Here is a 20,922-nt window from a genome sequence, read left to right as displayed (position 1 = left end):
TTGTATATATGTGCCACATCTTCTTTATCCATTCATCTGTCAGCGGACAATTAGGTTGCTTCCATGTCCTGGCTATTGTAAATAGAGCTGCAATGAACATTGTGGTACATGACTCTTTTTGTATTATGGTTTTCTCAGGATATATGCCCAGTAGTGGGATTGTTGGGTCATATGGTAGTTCTATTTTTAGTTTTCTAAGGAACCTCTATACTGTTCTCCATAGTGGCTGTATCAGGTTACATTCCCACCAACAGTGCAAGAGGCTTCCCTTTTCTTCATACACTCTCCAGCATTTATTGTTTGTAGACTTTTTGATGATGGCCATTCTGACTGGTGTGAGGTGATACCTCATTGTAGTTTCGATTTGCATTTCTCTAGTGATTAGTGATGTTGAGCATCCTTTCATGTGTTTGTTGGCAGTCTGTATACCTTCTTTGGAGAAATGTCTATTTAGGTCTTCTGCCTATTTTTGGATTGGGTTGATTTTTTTTTTTTTTTGATATTGAGCTGCATGAGCTGCCTGTATATTTTGGAGATTAATCCTTTGTCAGTGGCTTTGTTTACAAATATTTTCTCCCATTCTGAGGGTTGTCTTTTCATCTTGTTTATGTTTTCTTTTACTGTGCAAAAGCTTTAAAATTTCACTAGGTCCCATTTGTTTATTTTTGTTTTTATTTCCATTTCTCTAGGTGGTGGGTCAAAAAGGATCTTGCTGTGATTTATGTCATAGAGTGTTCTGCCTATGTTTTCCTCTAAGAGTTTTATAGTGTCTGGCCTTACACTTAGGTCTTTAATCCATTTTGAGTTTATTGTTGTGTATGGTGTTAGGGAGTGTTCTAATTTCATTCTTTTACGTGGAGCTGTCCAGTTTTCCCAGCACCACCTATTGAAGAGGCTGTCTTTTCTCCATTGTATATTCTTTCATCCTTTATGAAAAATAAGGTGACCATATGTGCGTGGGGTTATCTCTGGGCTTTCTATCCTGTTCCATTGATCTGTATTTCTGTTTTTGTGCCAGTACCATACTGTCTTGATTACTGTAGCTTTGTAGTTTAGTCTGAAGTCCAGGAGCCTGATTCCTCCAGCTCTGTTTTTCTTTCTCAAGATTGCTTTGGCTGTTTGGGGTCTTTTGTGTTTCCATACAAATTGTGAAATTTTTTGTTCTGGTTCTGTGAAAAATGCCATTGATAGTTTGATAGGGCTTGCAATGAATCTGTAGATTGCTTTGGGTAGTATAGTCATTTTTACAGTGTTGATTCTTCCAATCCAAGAACATGGTATATCTCTCCATCTGTTTGTATCATCTTTAATTTCTTTCATCAGTCTTATAGTTTTCTGCATACAGTTCTTTTGTCTCCTTAGGTAGGTTTATTCCTAGGTATTTTGTTCTTTTTGTTGCAATGGTAAATGGGAGTGTTTCCTTAATTTCTCTTTCAGAATTTTCATCATTAGTGTATAGGAATGCATTAATGTGCATTAATTAAAGCATTCTGCATTAATTTTGTATCTTGCTACTTTACTAAATTCATTGATTAGTTCTACTAGTTTTCTGGTAGTATCTTTAGGATTCTCTGTGTATAGTATCATGTCATCCGCAAACAGTGACAGTTTTACTTTTTCTTTTCTGATTTAGATTCCTTTTATTTCTTTTCCTTCTCTGATTGCCGTGGCTAGGACTTCCAAAACTATGTTGAATAATAGTGGTGAGAGTGGGCAACCTTGTCTTGTTCCTGATCTAGTGGAAATGGTTTCAGTTTTCACCATGGAGAATGATGTTGGCTGTGGGTTTGTTATATATGGCCTTTATTATGTTGAGGTAAGTTCCCTCTACGCCTACTTTCTGCAGGGTTTTTTTATCATAAATGGGTATTGAATTTTGTCAAAAGTTTTTTCTGCATCTATTGAGATGATCATATGGTTTTTCTCCTTCAATTTGTAAATAGGTTTATCACATTGACTGGTTTGTGTATGTTGAAGAATCCTTGCATTCCTGGGATAAAACCCACTTGATCATGGTTTATGATCTTTTAATGTGCTGTTGGATTCTGTTTGCTAGTATTTTGTTGAGGATTTTTGCATCTATGTTCATCAGTGATATTGGCCAGTAGTTTTCTTTTTTTGTGACATCTTTGTCTGGTTTTGGTATCAGGGTGATGGTTTAGGAGTGTTCCTCCCTTTGCTATATTTTGGCAGAGTTTGAGAAGGATAGGTGTTAGCTCTTCTCTAAATGTTTGATAGAATTCGCCTGTGAAGCCATTTTGTCCTGGGCTTTTGTTTGTTGGAAGATTTTTAATCACAGTTTCAATTTTCAGTGCTTGTGATCGGTCTGTTTATATTTTCTATTTCTTCCTGGTTCAGCTTCGGAAGGTTGTGCTAAGAAGGTTTTCTAAGAATTTGTCCATTTCTTCCAGGTTTTCCATTTTATTGGCATATAGTTGCTTGTAGTAATTTCTCATGATCCTTTGGATTTCTGCAGTGTCAGTTGTTACTTCTCCTTTTTCATATCTAATTCTATTAATTTGAGTCTTCTCCCTTTTTTTCTTAATGAGTCTGGCTAATGGTTTATCAATTTTGTATATCTTCTCAAAGAACCTGCTTTTAGTTTTATTGATCTTTGCTATCGTTTCCTTCATTTCTTTTTCATTTATTTCTGATCTGATCTTTATGATTTCTTTCCTTCTGCTAACTTTGGGGTTTTCTTGTTCTTCTTTTTCTAATTGCTTTAGGTGTAAGGTTAGGTTGTTTATTTGAGATGTTTTTTGTTTCTTGAGGTAGGATTGTATTGCTAGAAACTTCCCTCTTAGAACTGCTTTTGCTGCATCCCATAGGTTTTGGGTCATTGTGTTTTCATTGTCATTTGTTTTTAGGTATTTTTTGATTTCCTCTTTGATTAAAGCAGTTTATCTTTCAACTCATGAAAAGAATTGGGATTTTTGTTGTTTATAAGTACTCTACAAAAACAAAAGGTGCCAAGTTCCCCTTTGCAACTCAGCTAACGGCACATTTTAAAATACTTTTTTTCTATGCCTATTGAAGAGGCCAAGGATCAGTAGCTTGTCCCATTAAAACTCTCAGTTTTGTTGTAGGGTCAAGAATTAGTTGTCATTGGTTTTTGTTGGTCAGAAATATTTAGTAGAGAATAAAATGGAAATTTTATATTTAAAACATCTTTTGGAGTTTTTGTTAGCTCCTGGTGTGAAGTTGTTAGTTCAAAACATGTATTAACTTTACCAGTATTAAAAAACCTATGAAGAAAATTAATTATGCTAATGAAGCAAGGTGATGGATATTTGTTGTCAGTAGAAAAGCCATGGGGTATCAATAAATCTGTACTTTGTGTGTATTTGTTCTTTAGAAAAAATTCTTTAATACTCTCAGTCTTCAACTTATTTTTTATGTAAGCTCATAATTATGCTGACAATATAATTTCAAGGTGACATAAAATCGTATCTAACATCCTGCACAGATTTAGCATTATGCCCACAAATAAATATGAACAGGTTATAGTATCAATAAAATATCTTAAATGATTAATGACTTTTCTCCTTCTCTTTCTATTCAGAGAGGTGAGATTAGGGCGGAATGGTGTAGAAGAAATCAAACGACATCTCTTCTTCAAAAATGATCAGTGGGCTTGGGAAACACTCCGAGACAGTAAGTTATTTTCTCTTGCACATTACAGTACTATTTGAAAGTAGTTGTGGTAAATAGTCTGTTGGAACTGCCTTCCTAACATATGTATATATCTGATGAAAATCCAGAGTATACAAATACTGTATAACTATTGTCCTAACCTAGTTAAAGAGAGAATATTTGATAATATTAGGAAAATTATACTGCTCCTTCTCTGATGTCCCATTCAATATATCAAGATGAAGTATTACGTACATGTAATGGAGTTGGGCTCAGCAGGCATAATGTGATATTTGATCTTTGTTGAATTGCTGTCTGTTTAGACTTTAGTATCTCTTTGTAGAGGAAGTCAATAATTAAGAGGTAATATTTCTTGTGAAAAAAAAGTTATTCTCTTGTTCTTACTAAAACCTAAAATATAAGGAGGTTCTATCGCAGTTTAATTTGTGTGAGGATATAAGAAATTATGGTATGCTTGATTCCATCAGACTTGCAGCTTGAAATCCAGAAATAAAAAATTGTAGTGTGCAAAAAGTTAATTTTCAGTCAGTTTAGAATATTCCCTATTTTAAAAAGAGTTAAAATTACGATGATTCGCAGAAAACTTTGCTTAACGTAGCTGAATCAAAGTCATAATGGCACCAAAGGTTCCCACCATCTTTGTGTATTTGGGAGGCCATTTCCCTTGCTGAAGTCTCAGGAATTGTTTCCCTTTTCACTTAGCAGAGAAAGGATAGTGTATACCAGCCCCTAACTTCCTGCTGTAGCAACAGCAATGATCATAATAAAATGAACTCAGCTGTTTTAGAAACAGATACAAATTAGGTATTCCTCTTAAGATCTGCCTATCTAGTTGAGATTGCATGAGATGATTCCTTCAGGGGAGAAAAATCTTTCTAATTTTGAAGAAATAGATCATGTAGCTTTGCCTATATTAGTGAAGTATCCTTGTTAAATATTTTAAAAGAAACTATTATATGACCTTCAGGTACAGTACATACATTCTACTAAGCTATAAAATTGACTAAGAAGGGAAAAGGGGAAATAAGAAATTCTGGAAATTAAGAAATTACACTGCTACAGAGAATGTCACTGAATGACCTGCTATCTGGAGAAGCTACAGGAGCAGGCTCACCGTGGGAGAATTTATTAACAGTTAGGTATACACTGGAAAATAAGAAACTTCCTCTTCCTCATAAGTAAATGTGACATGATGATTGTCTTCACATTTCAAGAGAAACTGTTGCAAGACAGAGATGAGTAGAGTGAGATGATGAATGTTTGCATTGAAAAATTATGTTTTTATTCGAGTTATGCTTTTAGTAAAGTTTCAGAAGGCTGAAAACATACAGATATGATTGTAAATTGAGGAAAATTTAAAAGAGGACTGAAGAAAATACCGAGTATCTTTTCTGTCGCTGCTTTTTTCAGAGTAAAGCAATGCATAAACAACTACAGAATAACCATACGATAAATCATTCTAAAAAAGTAGGGAAGACATGTGTATTGAAAATTGATATTAATTAGGAGAGGAGGCAACCTAGTCAGCAAACATTATTGAACACCTACTATATATTGAGCAATACTCTATTTCAGACATTAGGAAAACAAACCAGCAAAAGTTCTTTACCTTGTGGAGCTCATAGTCTAGTGGAACTGTGGTATCCAAATCAGTGGCATTTTTGATATTGTTATACCTCCTTGATATAACTGTTTATGTTTATGGAAAAAGTAAGTAAAATGAATTAAGTCATTAATTTAAGTCAAATGAACTTTATATTTAAAGAATTTCTATAAATAGGTAGTTTTATTAGTAGTATTGTTATTTCTGTATCTTTTTAAGATCTATATTGTTATCTATGGTTTTGCTGCAGTCTGCTTAGAGTTAACGTACTTAAAATTTCGAGAGCTTTTTCTAATCCTGATAGCTCCTATTTTGTGCTTACTGTAAAAAAAGAAAGAAAAATCAAAGTCTGTAGAACTTATTGTTCTCTTCTTCCCTTTCCGTCTTCCTACCCTTCTTTACTTCCCACCCCTAAAATACCAAGAATACTTTTATTCTGAACTGACCTCTCTGACCTGCCAAGTTTTAAAAAATTATGTAACAGTTATAATTCTTTTTAATTTTTTTTGCCTCTTCAGTTTTCTTTGGCAAAATTTCTTACTGTTTTGCAAATAATAGTTCTTTTGGTAGTTTTACCACTTATATGTCTGCAAGTTATAATGGCAGTCTTCACCATCATCTGTTCCTTGGCTGTGTGGGAGCAGGGTACAAAATAGCTTGATTTTTTTGGCAGAATTTCCATGAGCTTCCTGATCTTATTTACTCTTAATTTAGAGACACAAAGTATTAAGATTGTAAAATTACTTTTTCCATGCATTTGGGATAGAATTAAAGAAATGATAGGTGATTAAAGATAAAAGAAATGAAAAGACCTAAATAGCTTGCTAGAGGTCATACTGCTAGCAAATGACAATGTCAGGACTCAGGTTAAGTCTGTTTGACTCTAGCATCTTTGATCTCGTAAAATACCATGTATCATTTAAAGATTTCCACTATTCAGTATTATACAGACTAGAAACGTAGGGAATTGACACTTGTTGGCAGTTAAATTTTAGGAAAAACAAAATGATAACAATTATTACATATAATAACATTATTAATAATACTGTGTTAAATATAATATGTGGTTACTTGTAAAACACTTTGCCATTCATGATCTCACTTCAGCTAAGATATTACCATTACTTAATCCACCTTTAGCTGATGGGTGACACTTAAGATGGTAACAGTGGTAACTGTCAGATCATGTGGTGAGTTTTCAGTTTAGTTAAAAACAAACACAATTAATTATATGCACATATATACTAGTTTGGGTTCTGTGGTTCAACTGAGTCTGGTGTCCTCTCTTAGAACTTTACATTCTCATGAGAGAGATCATCAGTGTAGGCTTCATAGATAAAGAATTTAGGAGCTAGCCAGTTTTAGGGGCTTAGGAGTTTAGACTTCCTCAGCATTATATTGGGTTCTTTTTTAACAAATAAACTTTAAGAAAGATTATCTCTTTATTTTCAAGGATCTATATCATAAAATTTACCATTTTAATCATTTTTAAGTGCACAGTTCAGTAGCATTAAGCACCTTCAGATTGCTGTGTAATCACACCACCATCCATCTCCAGAAGTTTTTCATCACCCCAAATTAAATCTCTGTAACACATTGAACCATAAGTCTCCATTCTCCCCTTACCCCAACCCCCCAGTAACCACTATTCTACTTTTTTTCTCTATGAATTTGACTGTTCTGGCTACCTCAAATAAGTAGATTCACACAATCTTTGTCTTTTTGAGATTGACATTTCACTTAGCATGTCTTCAAGGTTCATCCATGTCATAGTATGCATCAGAATTTCATTCCATTTTAAGGCTGAATAATATTCCATGTATGTATATACCACTTTTTTTTTTAATCCATTCATCTATTGACTGGTACTCAGAATGCTTGTCCTTTTAGCTATTGTGAGTAATGCTTCTCTGGTCATTGATATACAGATGTCTGTTGGAGTCATTGCTTTCCATTCTTTTGAGTTAGTTTTTGTATATAGTGTAAGATAAGAGTCCAATTTCATTCTTTTGCATGTAGTTATCCAGTTTTCCCAGCACCATTTGTTGAAAAGACTGTCCTTTTTTCCTTAAATGGTCTTGGTACCCTTGTCAAAAAACATTTGACCATATAAATACAAGGGTTTATCTCTGAACTCTCTATTGTATTCCATTGATCTATATATGTCTGTCTTTATGCTACTGTTTTGATTGTGGTAGCTTTGTAGTAGGCTTTGAAATAAGAAAGTGTGACTTTTCTAACTTTGTTCTTCTTTTTCAAGATTGTTTTGTTTACAGGCATACCTCACTTTATTGTGCTTTTACAGATATAGCAGTTATTTGTAAATTTAAGGTTTATGGCAACCCTGTGTGGTCATATGATGGTCAGCATTTTTTAGCAATAAAATTAAGGTCTTAATTTTAAATTAAGGTTTTAATTTTAATATTTTAAAAAACATAATGCTATTGCACACTTAATAGGCTACAGTATAGTGTTAACATTTTTACACACTGGGAAGCCAAAAAATTTGTGTGACTTGCTTTATTGCTCTAATTTCTTTTTTGCTGTGGTCTGGAACTGAACTCACAATATCTCCGATTTATGCCTGTATTTGGGATCTCTTGAGATTCCATATGAACTTTAGAATGGGTTTTTCCATTCCTACAAAAAAGGACAGTGGAATTTTTGTAACAATTATGTTGAACGTGTTTCCAGTTTGGCTGCCTTTTATTTTATTTTCTTGCCTATTTGCTCTGATTATAACTTCCAGTACATAGTTGAATAGCAGTAGTGAAACTGGGCATTGTTCCTTGTCTTGTTCCTGATCATGGGGGAAGGCTTTCAGTCTTTCCCCATTGTATATGATGTTGGCTATGGGTTTTTCATTAATGCCCTTTATTATGTTGAGGAAGTTCTCTTCTGTGCCTTGTTGACTGATTGTTTTTATCATGACAGGGTGTTGGATTTTGTAAAACGCCATTTCTGTGTTATTTGAAATGATCATGTGGGGTTTTTTCCTTCGTTCTATTGATGTGATGTATTACACTGATTGACTTTCATGCGGTGAGCCACCCTGGAATATATCCCATTTGATCATAGTTTATAACCCTTTTAATATGCTGCTGCATTCAGTTTGCTAGTATTTTGTTGAAGATTTTTGCATCTGGGGATATTGGTTTGTGTTTTTTTTTTTTTCTTGTGGTGTCTTGGTTGGCTTTGGTGTCAGAGTAATTCTGGCCTCATGGGATGAATTAGGAAATGTTTTATCCTCTTCTGTTTTTTGGAAGATTGTGAGGATTGGCATTAATTCTTCTTTATATGTTTGGTAGAATTCGATTGTGAAATCATCTTGTTTTGGACTTTTTTCTTTGTTGGAACATTTTTTATTACTGATTAAATCTCTTACTGTAGGTTTATTCAAATTTTCTTTTTCAAATAAGTTTTGATAGTTTGTGTGTTTCTAGGAATTTGTCATTTCATCTAGGTTATCTAATATGTTGGTATACAATTGTTCATAGTTTTTAGTTTTATCCTTTTTATTTGTAGAAGGTTGGTAGTTATGTCCCCACTTTCATTTCTGATTTTAGTTATTCCTGTGTCTTCTCTTTTTTTCTTGGTTTAGTAAGATTTGCCAGTTTGATTGATCTTTTTAAAGAACAAATTATTTGTTAATATTCACTATTTATTTTCTATTATATATTTTGCTTACCTGAATTTTAATCTTTATTATTTCTTTCCTTCCTCTTGCTTTGGGCTTGGTTTGCTTTTCTTTTTCTAGTTTCTTAGGGTGTCAGTCTGGGTTGTTGAATTGACATCTTTCTTTTTTAATAATATAGGCATTTACAACTAAATTTTTCCCCTAAGTACTGCTTTCACTGAATCCCATGAGTTTTGGTATGTTGTTTTCATTTTCTTTCATCTCAGAGCATTTTCTCTAGTCTCTTTTTTGATTTCTTCTGTGACTCATTGTTTAAGAGAACAGTGTTTAATTTTCCACATACTTGTGAAACTTCTAATTTTCCTTCTATTATTGACTTCTTGTTTCATTCCATTGTGGTTGGAGAAAATACTTTGCAGAATTTCCGTCTCTTTAAATGTATTAAGTTGTCTTTTGAACTAGCATATAGTCTGTCCTGGAGAAGTCCCATGTGCACTTGAGAAAAATGTGTATTCTGCTGTTGGTCTTGGATTGTGCTTAGTATATCTGTTACATCTGTTTGGTTTATGGTGTTATTCTAGTCCTCTATTTTCTTATTCATCTTCTGTTTAGATTTTTTGTCCACTATTGAAAGTGGATTATTGAGGACTCTATTAGAACTGTTTCTTTTATGTCATATATATATATATATATATATATATTTGGAGCTGTGTTGTTGTATGCATATATGTTTATCATTGTTGTATCTTCTTGATGAATTGACTGACCCTTTTATCAATATCATCAGTATGCAATGTCTTCACATTCACACTGGTCAGAATGGCTGTTGTCAAAAAAGTCTACAAATAAATGCTGGAGAGGGTATGGAGAAAAAGGAACCCTCCTACACTGTTGATGGGAATGTAAATTGGGGCAGCCACTATGAAGAACAGTATGGAGGTTCCTTAAAAAACTAAAAATAGAGCTACCATATGATCCCAGCAATTCCACTACTGGGCATATATCCAGGGAAAACTCTAATTCAAAAAGATACATGCACCTCAGTGTTCATTGTAGCACTATTTACAGTAGCCAAGGCATGGAAGCAACCTAAGTGTCCATTAGCAGATGAATGGATAAAGAAGATGTGGTGTATATATACAATGGAATATTACTCAGCCATAAAAAAGAATGAAACAATGCCTTTTGCAGCAACATGGATAGACCTAGAGATTATCATACTAAATGAAGTAAGCCAAAGACAAATATATGATATTGCTTATATGTAGAATCTAAAAGTTAAAAATGATACAAATGAACACATATACAAAACAGAAATAAATCCACAGACATAGAAAACAAACTTATGGTTACCAAAGGGTAAAGATGGGGGAGGGATAAATTAGGAGTTTGCGATTAACATATATACACTATTGTATATAAAATAGATAACCAACAAGGACCTACTGTATAGCACAGGGAACTATATACTCAATATTTTGTAATAACCTATAATAAAAAAGAATCTGAAAAAGAATATATATATATATATATATATATATATAAAAATAACTGAATTACTTTGCTGTACACCTGAAACTAATACAACATTGTAAGTCAACTATACTTCAGTAAAATATATGTATACAATGTCTTTATTTTAACCATTTTTGACTTAAAGTCTGTTTTGTCTGGTGTTAGTATAGCTACCTCAGCTCGTTTATCTGTAGAATATCTTTTTCCATCCTTTTCTTTTAACCTGTTTATGTCTGTGGATCTAACGTGAGTCTCTGTACAGCACATATAACTGGATCAATTTTTCCAATCTCTACCTTTTAATCAGTGAGCTTAATTCATTTAAATGTAAAGTGAATACAGAAAGACTTCTGTCATTGTCCAATTTGTTTTCTGTGTCTTATTTTTTCTTTTTGTTCCTCAATTCTTATATTATTGCCTTCTTTTGTTTAATAGATTACCTTTTCTGGTTGACTGTTTTGATTCCCCCTTCATTTCTTTTTTTGCATATTATTTAGTCATCTTCTTATAGTGACTACTCTGGCCATTGCATTTAACACCCTAACTTGATACAATCTAGGTTGAACTGATACAGTTTACTGTCAGTAGCAATAAAAACTGCTCCTATGCAAATCCATTCTCTCCCTTTAGTGTTATTGTCACAAATTACATCTTTATATATTGTGTGCTTATTAACATAGATTTATAATTGTTTTGTGCATTTGTCTTTTAAATCATATGTGGGGAGGAGTAGAGTTACAAAACAAAATTACAATAAAGTTGGGTTTTACATTTACCTATGTAGTTATCTTTACCGGTGTTCTTTATTTCTTCATAAGGCTTCAAGATAGTGTCTAGTATCCTTTCATTTCAACCTGGAAGACTCCCTTTAAAAACATTTCTTATAGGACAGGTGTACTAGTAGCAAACTCTCAGCTTTTCTTTACTTGGAGATCTCTTAATTTCTTCTTCATTTTTGAAGAATAATTTTGCCAGTTATAGAATTCTTAGTTGAGAGTTGTTTTCTTTCAGCACTTTATTACTATCATTTTTTTGGCTGCGTTGCACATTGTGCAGGATCCTAGTTCCCCAACCAGGGATTGAACCCATGCCCCCTTCAATGGAAGCATGAAACCTTAACCACTGGACTGCCAGGGAATTCCCTCAGCACTTTAAATGTCATTCCACTACATTCTGGCCTTAAAGGTTTCTGCTTAGAAATTGGCTGTTAATCTTATTGAGGATCCATTGTATGTGATGAGTTGCTTCTCTGTTGTTGCTTTCAATATTCTCTCTGTCTTTGTCTTTTGAAAGTTTATTATAATGTGTCCTGGTGTGAATCTGAGTTCTTACTTGGAGTTCATTGAGCTTCTTGGATGTATAGATATATATATTCCATTAAATTCGGTCATTTTCAGCAATTCTTTCTTTAAATATTCTTTCTGCCCCTTTCTATCCTTTCCTGGGACTCCTGTAATGTATATATTGGTCTACTTTATGGTGTCCCAGAAGCCCCTTAGGTTCCATTCACTTCTTTCTGTTCCTCATACTTGATAATTTCAGTTGTCCTATCTTTGAGTTCGCCGGTTCTTCAGCCTGCTCAAATCTGTTGTTGAACCTCTCTAGCACATTTTTAGTTTCAGCTTTTGTACGTTTCAGTGCCAGAATTTACATTTGGTTCTTTTTTCTGTCTTTTTATTAATATATTCTATTTGTTAAGGTATCATACTCCTGGTTTCCTTTAGTTCTTTGTCCTTGGTTTCCTTTAGCTGTTTGAGCACGTTTAAGACATTTAAAGTCTTTGTTTTGTAAAACCAATGTCTGGGTTTCCCCAGTAAGGTTTTCTGTTGTTTTCTTTATTCCCTGTAAGTGGGCCATACTTTTCCATACTTTACATACTTTGTAATTTTTTGTTGTGAACTGGACATATTGAACACCAATGTTGTAACTCTGGAAATCAGAATTCCCTCCTTGTAGAGTTTGCAAGCAACAGCTTATTGTGGGCTCCAGTCATCCGTTTGTTTAGTGACTTTTTGGAACTATTCTTATGAAGTCTGTATTCCTTGTGTGTGTTCATTTAAGTCCCCTTTCCATTATCTTAGCAGTCAGCCAGTGACAAATATCTCCTTAAATGCCACAATTTAGCACCCTCTTTCTTCATTGAACGTTTCCTTGCTTGTTGTAAGTTTTTTCTTAGATTTCAGAGTTCCAAAAATGTTGTTCCTGATAGTTTTGTGAGCTTAATGGTTAGTTACTTCAATGGAAGGGCAGCTTCTTAGAGCTCCCTCTTCTGCCATTTTTGGTGACATCAGTTGGATTCTTTTTTATGGAACATGATTCCTATATTACCAGTTATTTATTGAAAGGTAAATTTTTTATAAATGGAACACTGTATATATTGATGGTAATTCAGTAAAGCTAAATTTATCCTTCTTTATTTATTAGTTCTGGCATGATTATATGGTATTATGTAAAGCCTAAACATCTTAATTTAGAAGCAGAAATAATTACTTTTATAATTCTCCCAGGATTTCCCATACTTGCATCCCATACTTGTCTCATTTTAAAACTACTCTGAGGTGGTATGTCATCTATAAAAAGACTAGGTCCATCTGAAACAGCAAGAGAAAATGCACCAAAACTTGCTCTGCTTCCTTTTAAAATCTATCTTACATGATAATTTTAAAGCAGGATTTCTCAGCCTCAACACTAGACCAGAGAAATCTTTCTCGTATCTGTTGTCCTGAACATTGTAGGATGTTTAGCAGTATCCCTGGTCTCTACCCACCAGATGTCAGTAGCATCCCTCCCACAGTTATGACAACAAAAAAATGTACCCAGACATTTCTGACATATTCAGACATTGCTGAATATCCCCGAGGGGCCAAAACTGTCCCTGATTGAGAACCACTGTTTTAAGGTAAAATTTGTGCCAAGACCATGTACTTCACAAGGAGCGACAACCCTTTTTTCCCCTCATTTTACAAATTAGTCAATTAAGATCAGGAAGCTAGAATCATCTAGTTGGACAGTTCTCTTGGCCATTAAGGAAAGAAAATGGTGGAAAAGCTCTTTTCTCATTCGCTGTTAGTACTACAGCTTCTTTTGGTTAAATGTGTTGTTTCATTCCCAAATTTATCTGATAGTTCACTGTATCTGAGATGCACAATAGTTATTTCTTGCCTGGAATACCCAGATGATTCAATAGAACCGTGATTCCTTTATATAGGAAATTAAGATTGTAAAATCAGGTCAGTTAGTTTTTGTTTGTTTACTCTTCTTTATCTTTTTCTCTAAAGGAACATGAGATGATTGTATCAAAAATAATTATTGAATATTTTGATGATAAAATTTCAGTGATGTTTTATTATACTCCTGTATCTTTAAAAAACTTTTTTCCTGAAATTTATTTTTAGGTGTACTTTCTATAGTGTATTTGAGCTCCAAAAGAAGATATTAGTAGTACTAGTTTCATATGGTATTTTCTTCTGTGTCATGAAGATTTGCATTGCCACATACAGTTTTATGTTATTAAGTATGTGTGGTTCTTGCTCCCAATCAAGTTTAAAACTCTTGAAGATTCTGTGTTAAGGTTTTATATCCCTGCTCTATTTTCCCAATAGCCATTTCATAAATAGTTCACTGAGTTGTCCCTTAATCACTTAATTTAGGGAAGGCAACTAGTCTGAAAATATAATTCAAAATACTTTGCTCTAATTCAGTATTTTATAATAACCTATAATGGAAAGGAATCTGAAAAAAACAAAAATACACGTCTATATACACATATATATGTATACACATACATATAACCGAATCACTTAGCTATACACCTGAAACTAACACAGTATTGTAAATCAACTTCAATTAAAAACAATACTTTGCTCTTACAGAGATATTGAGTCGGGGGGAGGGGAATACTGATCATCTAGATTTTAGATGAGTAAAAATATTTCAGTAACAAATTATTATACCCAGGACCACTAAGAGATAACTTTGATTTCTAGTCTGCTGTAGAACAGATTAACGAGCAAAATACTGCATTTGAAACTAATCAACTTTGAGTGTGATTTGTCATGCTGTAGTTTCTGAAAAGTCTTTTCTGTAGTCCTAACTGCTTTTGCACATCTTATACTACAATGTATTTTAAAACCTTAATAATACTTGACTTATAATATTCAAATTAAACTGGAGATATAGATGATAATTATAGGTGACTCTGAAGATAATTGGTTCACGAATTACATAATTAATGATCAATACCTGTTGATTAATAATCCTAATAAAGCTTACTGAAATAGGGTTCAACCCATTTGGAATTTGTGAGTCACAAGTTATTTGTATGTAGGAAGTCATTAGTAGTTGGTACAGAATCATTGCTTCAATTTTGTTTCTGTTTTTAGCTGTAGCGCCAGTTGTACCTGATTTAAGTAGTGACATTGACACAAGTAACTTTGATGACTTGGAAGAAGATAAAGGAGATGAAGAAACATTCCCTATACCTAAAGCTTTTGTTGGCAATCAACTACCCTTTGTAGGATTTACGTATTATAGCAATCGTAGGTAAGTATGCTACCCATTGATATTTGGGGTAGGTACTGACTTTGTTGTAGTCATGTTATTTTCTTAGGGATATCTACAAATCACTTTAAGAACATTTAAAGTAGATTTGGGCTTCCCTGGTGGTGCAGTGGTTGAGAGTCCGCCTGCTGATGCAGGGGACATGGGTTCGTGCCCCAGTCCGGGAAGATCCCACATGCCACGGAGCGGCTGGGCCCGTGAACCATGGCCGCTGAGCCTGTGCGTCCGGAGCCTGTGCTCCGCAACGGGAGAGGCCACAACAGTGAGAGGCCCGCGTACTGCAAAAAAAAAATAAATAAATAAATAAATAATAAAGTAGATTTAATGGTATATAAAGAGATATATTAATATGCCACTTTTCAACAGTGCATTAGATTTCTAATTTCATATTTAATATCTTTCAGACTCATCCATGCTCAGGGTATTGTTTTTCAGAAATTCTTTGCTGAATGCTACCCTATATATCTTCAAGTTACAACAATTAATAGGTCAAGAGATTCTCTTAATACTGATATTTTGGTTAATCGTGTTATCCGAAGAGTTCTGGTTTTATAATACATTTTGGAACAACATACAGTTTTCTAGCATTATCATCACTATATTGATGTTACGAAAGGCCTATAATTTTCAGTTCTTCAAAAATTAAGTGATTCCTCCCTAAAACTACTAAATGAATTATGTTTTATATCATGTAAGGCCTTGTGACCTTGGGCAAATAACTTTCATCTTTTTTATGCCTCCATTTCCTCAAAAATAGGGATGACGGGGATAATAATAACAATATGTGTCTCAGGGTTGTTATAAGGGTTAAGTAAGTCAAAACACAGTAAAACACTTAGAACAATGCTTTGCATGGAGTAAGCACTCAATGTTAGTTACTTTTATCATTAGTATGAGCTAATATTAGTTTTAGTCTTTTCTAATGGACTTCAGATACAAGTTAAACATTTAACATTATTTTCATATGCTGGGCATTCATTCATTCATTCAACAGACATGTTTGACAACCTACTCTTTGTCAGGTATATACTAAGCACCAAGGTGCAGGGAGAAGGATTAATAAGATATAATTATCTTCTTTTGAGATGCTCATATCCTAGTGAGGAAATGGATAAGTTGTACAATGTAGGTTGGCAAGTACTACACGACAGAACTCTAAACAAAATACCATACCAATATATAAAAGTGAACTATATGCACCATTAACTGGGTGTGTTAAATCTACTTGATAAATTTATTTTAAAATATGTATCTCTAATCAAATTATACTCCATTAGAATGGTATTAGATATTTGAATTGCTTGCAGTAATGATTAAATTTGAGGTTATTATAACTAACCTTTTAAAGTGAAGCATCTTGTTATTTTAGTCAAAACTTTTTATGAGGGTAATTCAGTTCAAGCTTAGAAAACAGGAATTCAATTTAGTCTTGCTTTATGAAATTTCTCCAATAATCCAACTGTAAGACAATAATTTTGTTCTTTAGATGTTAGAATACTTTTGTTGTATCACCAAGTAGGTAGTACTTGAGTTTTGACCCCTAGAAAAGAGCAATATTTTAATCCTTCTTCCCTCCCTAATACTCCATGAGTATTACATTGGAGCTTTTTTTTTTTTTTTTTTTTTTTTTTTGCGGTACGCGGGCCTCTCCCGTTGCGGAGCACAGGCTCCGGACACGCAGGCTCAGCGGCCATGGCTCACGGGCCCAGCCGCTCCGCGGCATGTGGGATCTTCCCGGACCGGGGCATGAACCCGTGTCCCCTGCATCGGCAGGTGGACTCTCAACCACTGCGCCACCAGGGAAGCCCCAGAGCTATTTTATATTGAAATACACAGAGAACCTTCAAAGTGGTGTGTTTGCTGCAGCATCCTTTCTTTTTTTTTTCTTCTTTTTAAAAAAATTATATATATATATTTTTAATTTTTAAACATTTTTTTATTTTGGCTGCACTGGGTCTTAGTTGCAGCATGCGGGATCTTCATTGTGGCATGCAGGCTTCTTAGTTGCGGCATGCGAATTCTTAGTTGCAACATGCATGTGGTATCTAGTTCCCTGACCAGGGATCAAACCCCGGCCCCCTGCATTGGGAGCACGGAGTCTTACCCACTGGACCACCAGGGAAGTCCCTAAATTTTATATTTTTATCAATTATTCTCTGGCTTGGTTTCTGAAACACTCAAGGTGTTGATATAAACACCCCCCAGTGTTTCTGGATTTTCTGTAATAGAGTTCAGCAGTTAATTACTTTTTCTGCACAAAAGTAATTAATTTCTCTGCACAAAGGTAATCTTGAATTAAATAAGCATTATATATATATATATATTCTTTGTACTATTTATCCATTGTAATACACTAGATTATGTTCCGTGAGTTCTCCTTGTATTCATGTGTTTCATATCCCAAACTAATTTCTGAATTTCTTAAAAGTAGAAATTGTAGTCTGTTCTTAAATATCACCACCTTATTGAGTAATATAGTGTTTAGTCATTGTTTCTTACATGTTTGGTTGGAGGTATGGTTGCTCTTAATAAAGAAAGAATCAGCAAAATATTAATTACCCTTACTGTAATATGTAAGTATAATTTTGAATTGCATGAAATTAAAAACTTCTGAAATTCTTACTTCTGAAATCCAAACATACAAGAACAGAGATCTTTACTGTTGACGTATAGCTGAGTTATAAACATTTTAAAAACAGCCTTAAACTTTTAGCTATATTCCTAATAATCTAACACCTCTTTCATAAAAAGTTTACCTAAATGACCAGATTCTATATGAAAGCAACAATATAATATGAAAAAGAACCTTGAAAGGAAAAAAAAGATAAGAAGTGGAAGAATGAATGGACGTGTACATTGGTATCCTTACATTTCCATGACTGTATTCAGAGAACTTTATGTTACTAACCTTGCAGAAGGCTAAACATAAACTTTACTTATATAGCATATTATATTTAGAAGATAAACCAGAGATCAAATAGTCTGATCTATCTAATTCAGATTCTACTGGTGTTGCTGTATGCTTTTATTTATATCACATAATGCAGAATCTCACACTGAATTTCTGAGGCACTTTATAGTCAATGGAATTAAATTGCACTATACCTAGGAGTTGTCATTTGTTATATGACCTTTTCTCTACAAACCTGCTACATAGCCCTTGTTATTGTCTCCTGAATATTTGATTCTGTGGTTGATCTGAATAATTTTCCAAGAGAAACATGGGAAATGACATATTTTCCTGCTGTTTCTTTTAGAGCACTGCTATATATATGTTCATGGTACTTAAAGGACACTTGATTATCTTCTGTTTCTCACTATGAATTAATTATTTCTAGTGTGTTAACAACTGCCCCATAACAGCTGTGAAGTATACTGTAGCTATTTGATCTCTTTTTGAGGGAGCTCTACTGGTTAACCAAGGTGGTAACTGTAGTGGTGATGTAGATGTAGTAATAGTGGTAGTCATAGAATGGTAAAGGAAGTAGCAGAAGTATCTTACCTTTACCTAACATTTTTGATTGTGTAGAAAAAATTTTTATATGATCTGTTTATATCTGTTTGGTAATCTGATAAGATGTCTAAAGAAGACCTCTGAAGATCACTAATATCTTGTATTTGTATGTAATTCTAACTTTATATTGAATTTAACAAACTCTGCAAGGCTTAGAGTCACAGAAGATTAGCAGGACATCTTCAGAACTTTGGTTCTGTTATTTCAACCACTTACACAAAAACTCTTAACTTTTTTGCCCAGAAAAGCAATATCATTCTTTGTGGCCATGCCGCGCAGCTTACGGGACCTCAGTTCCCCGACCAGGGATTGAACCTGGGCCACGGCAGTGAAAGCGCTGAATCCTACCCACTGGACTGCCAGGGCACTCCCCGGCAATATCATTCTTGACTGAAGGATAATTGGGGGCAGTGGGGAGGAATTGTGCACATGTCTGTAGAAGTCAACAATTCTTTATTCCTGATTCTAAATCCAAAAGCTCTAAAAACTAAAAGTTTTTTAGTGATTTGTTTGGTGGCAAAACCTGCCATAACCTGCTCTCATGGCCAAAAACCTAATCTGAACTAAGTTGAGACTATTTTATGGTTTTTATTTATTCTCTTTGGTATGAATATTCATATATTTTGCTGCAGGAATATTAAGGTATATGATTACAGAGTGCTGCTTCAGACCTAACTGGGGGTTTTATTTAATATATGTATCATTTCTGTGTTATGTTTCTAAAATAAAGAATTAAGAACCTGCACTCAATTTTTAAAAGCAGAGCAAGTACAAAAGATAGGCATATAGTATTTGTTACTGGTTGTTACTAGATATTAAAGAGTTTTTTGTTTTCTTTTAAAAACTATTTTCTTCCTAGATACTTATCTTCAGCAAATCCTAATGAAAACAGAACTAGCTCTAATGTGGATAAAAGCTTGGTAGGTATTTTCTTATTGTTATTATTTTAAAAGTTGTTTTGTGGATAATGTATTTTGTATGCATGATACTAAGTAAATATGCATTGCTTCAGAAAATGTAGTTAGTGATTTTAAATTTTTATAGCACTTTTTATCTACTGTTTCCTCTCTTGTTTGATTTCTTACCTGAATATCAAATGGGATATTATATGTGGAGGCAGTTAGTAAACTATACATTGCTACACAGATTGACAGAGGTGGTCTTTTTAGTCTTTGGAATTAGGAATTTATGATAAATCAGTGTATCAGTAAGAGTCTTGACAGGGAAACAGATGGCACATTCAAAAAATTTAAATGAGAGTTTTTGTGTGTGTGTGTGCTAAAATTTACATAACACAAAATTTACCATTTTACCATTTTTATGTGTACGGTTCAGTGACATTAAGCACCCTCACGTTGTTGTCCAGTCATCACCACCATCATCTCCAGAACTTTTTCTTCATGCCAGACTAAAATTTTGTGCCCATTAAAGTCTGCATTCCACTCTCCCTTCAACCCCTATTAACTATTATCCTTACTTTCTGTCTCTATGAATTTGACTATTCTAGGTACCTCATGTAAGTGAAATCATACAGTATTTGACTTTTTGTGATTGGCTTATTTTTCTTAATGTCCTTAAGGCTCAGGCATGTTGTAGCATGTATCAGAATGTCATGCCTTTTTAAGGCTTAATATATTCTGTTATATGCATATACCAAATTTTGTTTATTTATTAAATGAAGAGAGTTTAATGAAGGGACTATTAATGGTGCTATGCATAGGATCAAGGGGAGCAATAAATAAAGAGAGCTAAAGCAGCCATTGATTGACAGCAGTGGGAAGCCATTTCCCTTAGTCTGAAGGGACAAGGAGAGACAAATCTTGTTACCACAGCTCAGAGAGAATGCGTAGAATCATGAAAGAGGAGCATAGAACATAGAGCAGTGCCAGAGCCATGGTAAGGCAAGAAGAGTGTGAGGAGAACGGATATTTCATTTCTCCCAACTGATTTTCGGCTGGTGTCTCCTGAATGCTGAAGCGAAGCTTAAAATCATAGGACAACAGAGCCCAGTCAATGCACTCTGTAAATTTGAAGGCAGAGAAGGTCAGAGGATGGGTCTTCAAGGCTGGAAGGGAGAGGTGGCAAATGGAGAATAACTAGTACAGTGAGCATCTTCTAATTTGACCACTGAAAAGTGAATTCCTGTACGAAGTGAATATTAGAGACATGAGTTCTTTTTATTGTTAGAACAGCTCATGTTCATGAGACAGAGGATTAAAATATTTTCTGTTAGCTTACATTGAGAAGGTCCTTTTGGGTTAACCAGGACTTTTCTTAAATATACCAGAAATAATTATCTGGCCATCCTCAGAGCATTCTTTGAGCTCTTTGTGTGCTATAGCCTCCATATTTGTAACTGAGATGAGGTGTAGGCAGCAATCATTTTTAAAAGCTGACAGAATTCTTCTTTCTCCTTCATATATTTACTCTTAAATGTGA

The 20,922-nt window shown here is 34.0% G+C and overlaps 1 protein-coding gene across 4 annotated transcripts in view; it reads left to right on the top strand.

Annotated features, from left to right (window-relative positions):
* The window catches only part of ROCK1 (Rho associated coiled-coil containing protein kinase 1), a 146,866-nt gene that overhangs the window by 69,154 nt on the left and 56,790 nt on the right, over positions 1-20,922 (top strand). For all 4 annotated transcript variants that reach the window (XM_073790573.1, XM_019930555.3, XM_019930554.3 and 1 more), the window contains 3 exons: positions 3,563-3,654; positions 14,792-14,951; positions 19,343-19,403. In XM_073790573.1, coding sequence (XP_073646674.1) covers positions 3,563-3,654; positions 14,792-14,951; positions 19,343-19,403 — 313 coding nt within the window. The remainder of the gene's footprint in view (positions 1-3,562; positions 3,655-14,791; positions 14,952-19,342; positions 19,404-20,922) is intronic.

This window comes from Tursiops truncatus, chromosome 13, assembly GCF_011762595.2.
Source record: "Tursiops truncatus isolate mTurTru1 chromosome 13, mTurTru1.mat.Y, whole genome shotgun sequence".
In the NCBI taxonomy this organism is placed as follows: Eukaryota; Metazoa; Chordata; class Mammalia; order Artiodactyla; family Delphinidae; genus Tursiops; species Tursiops truncatus.
This window is presented reverse-complemented; position numbering and strand designations above follow the sequence as displayed.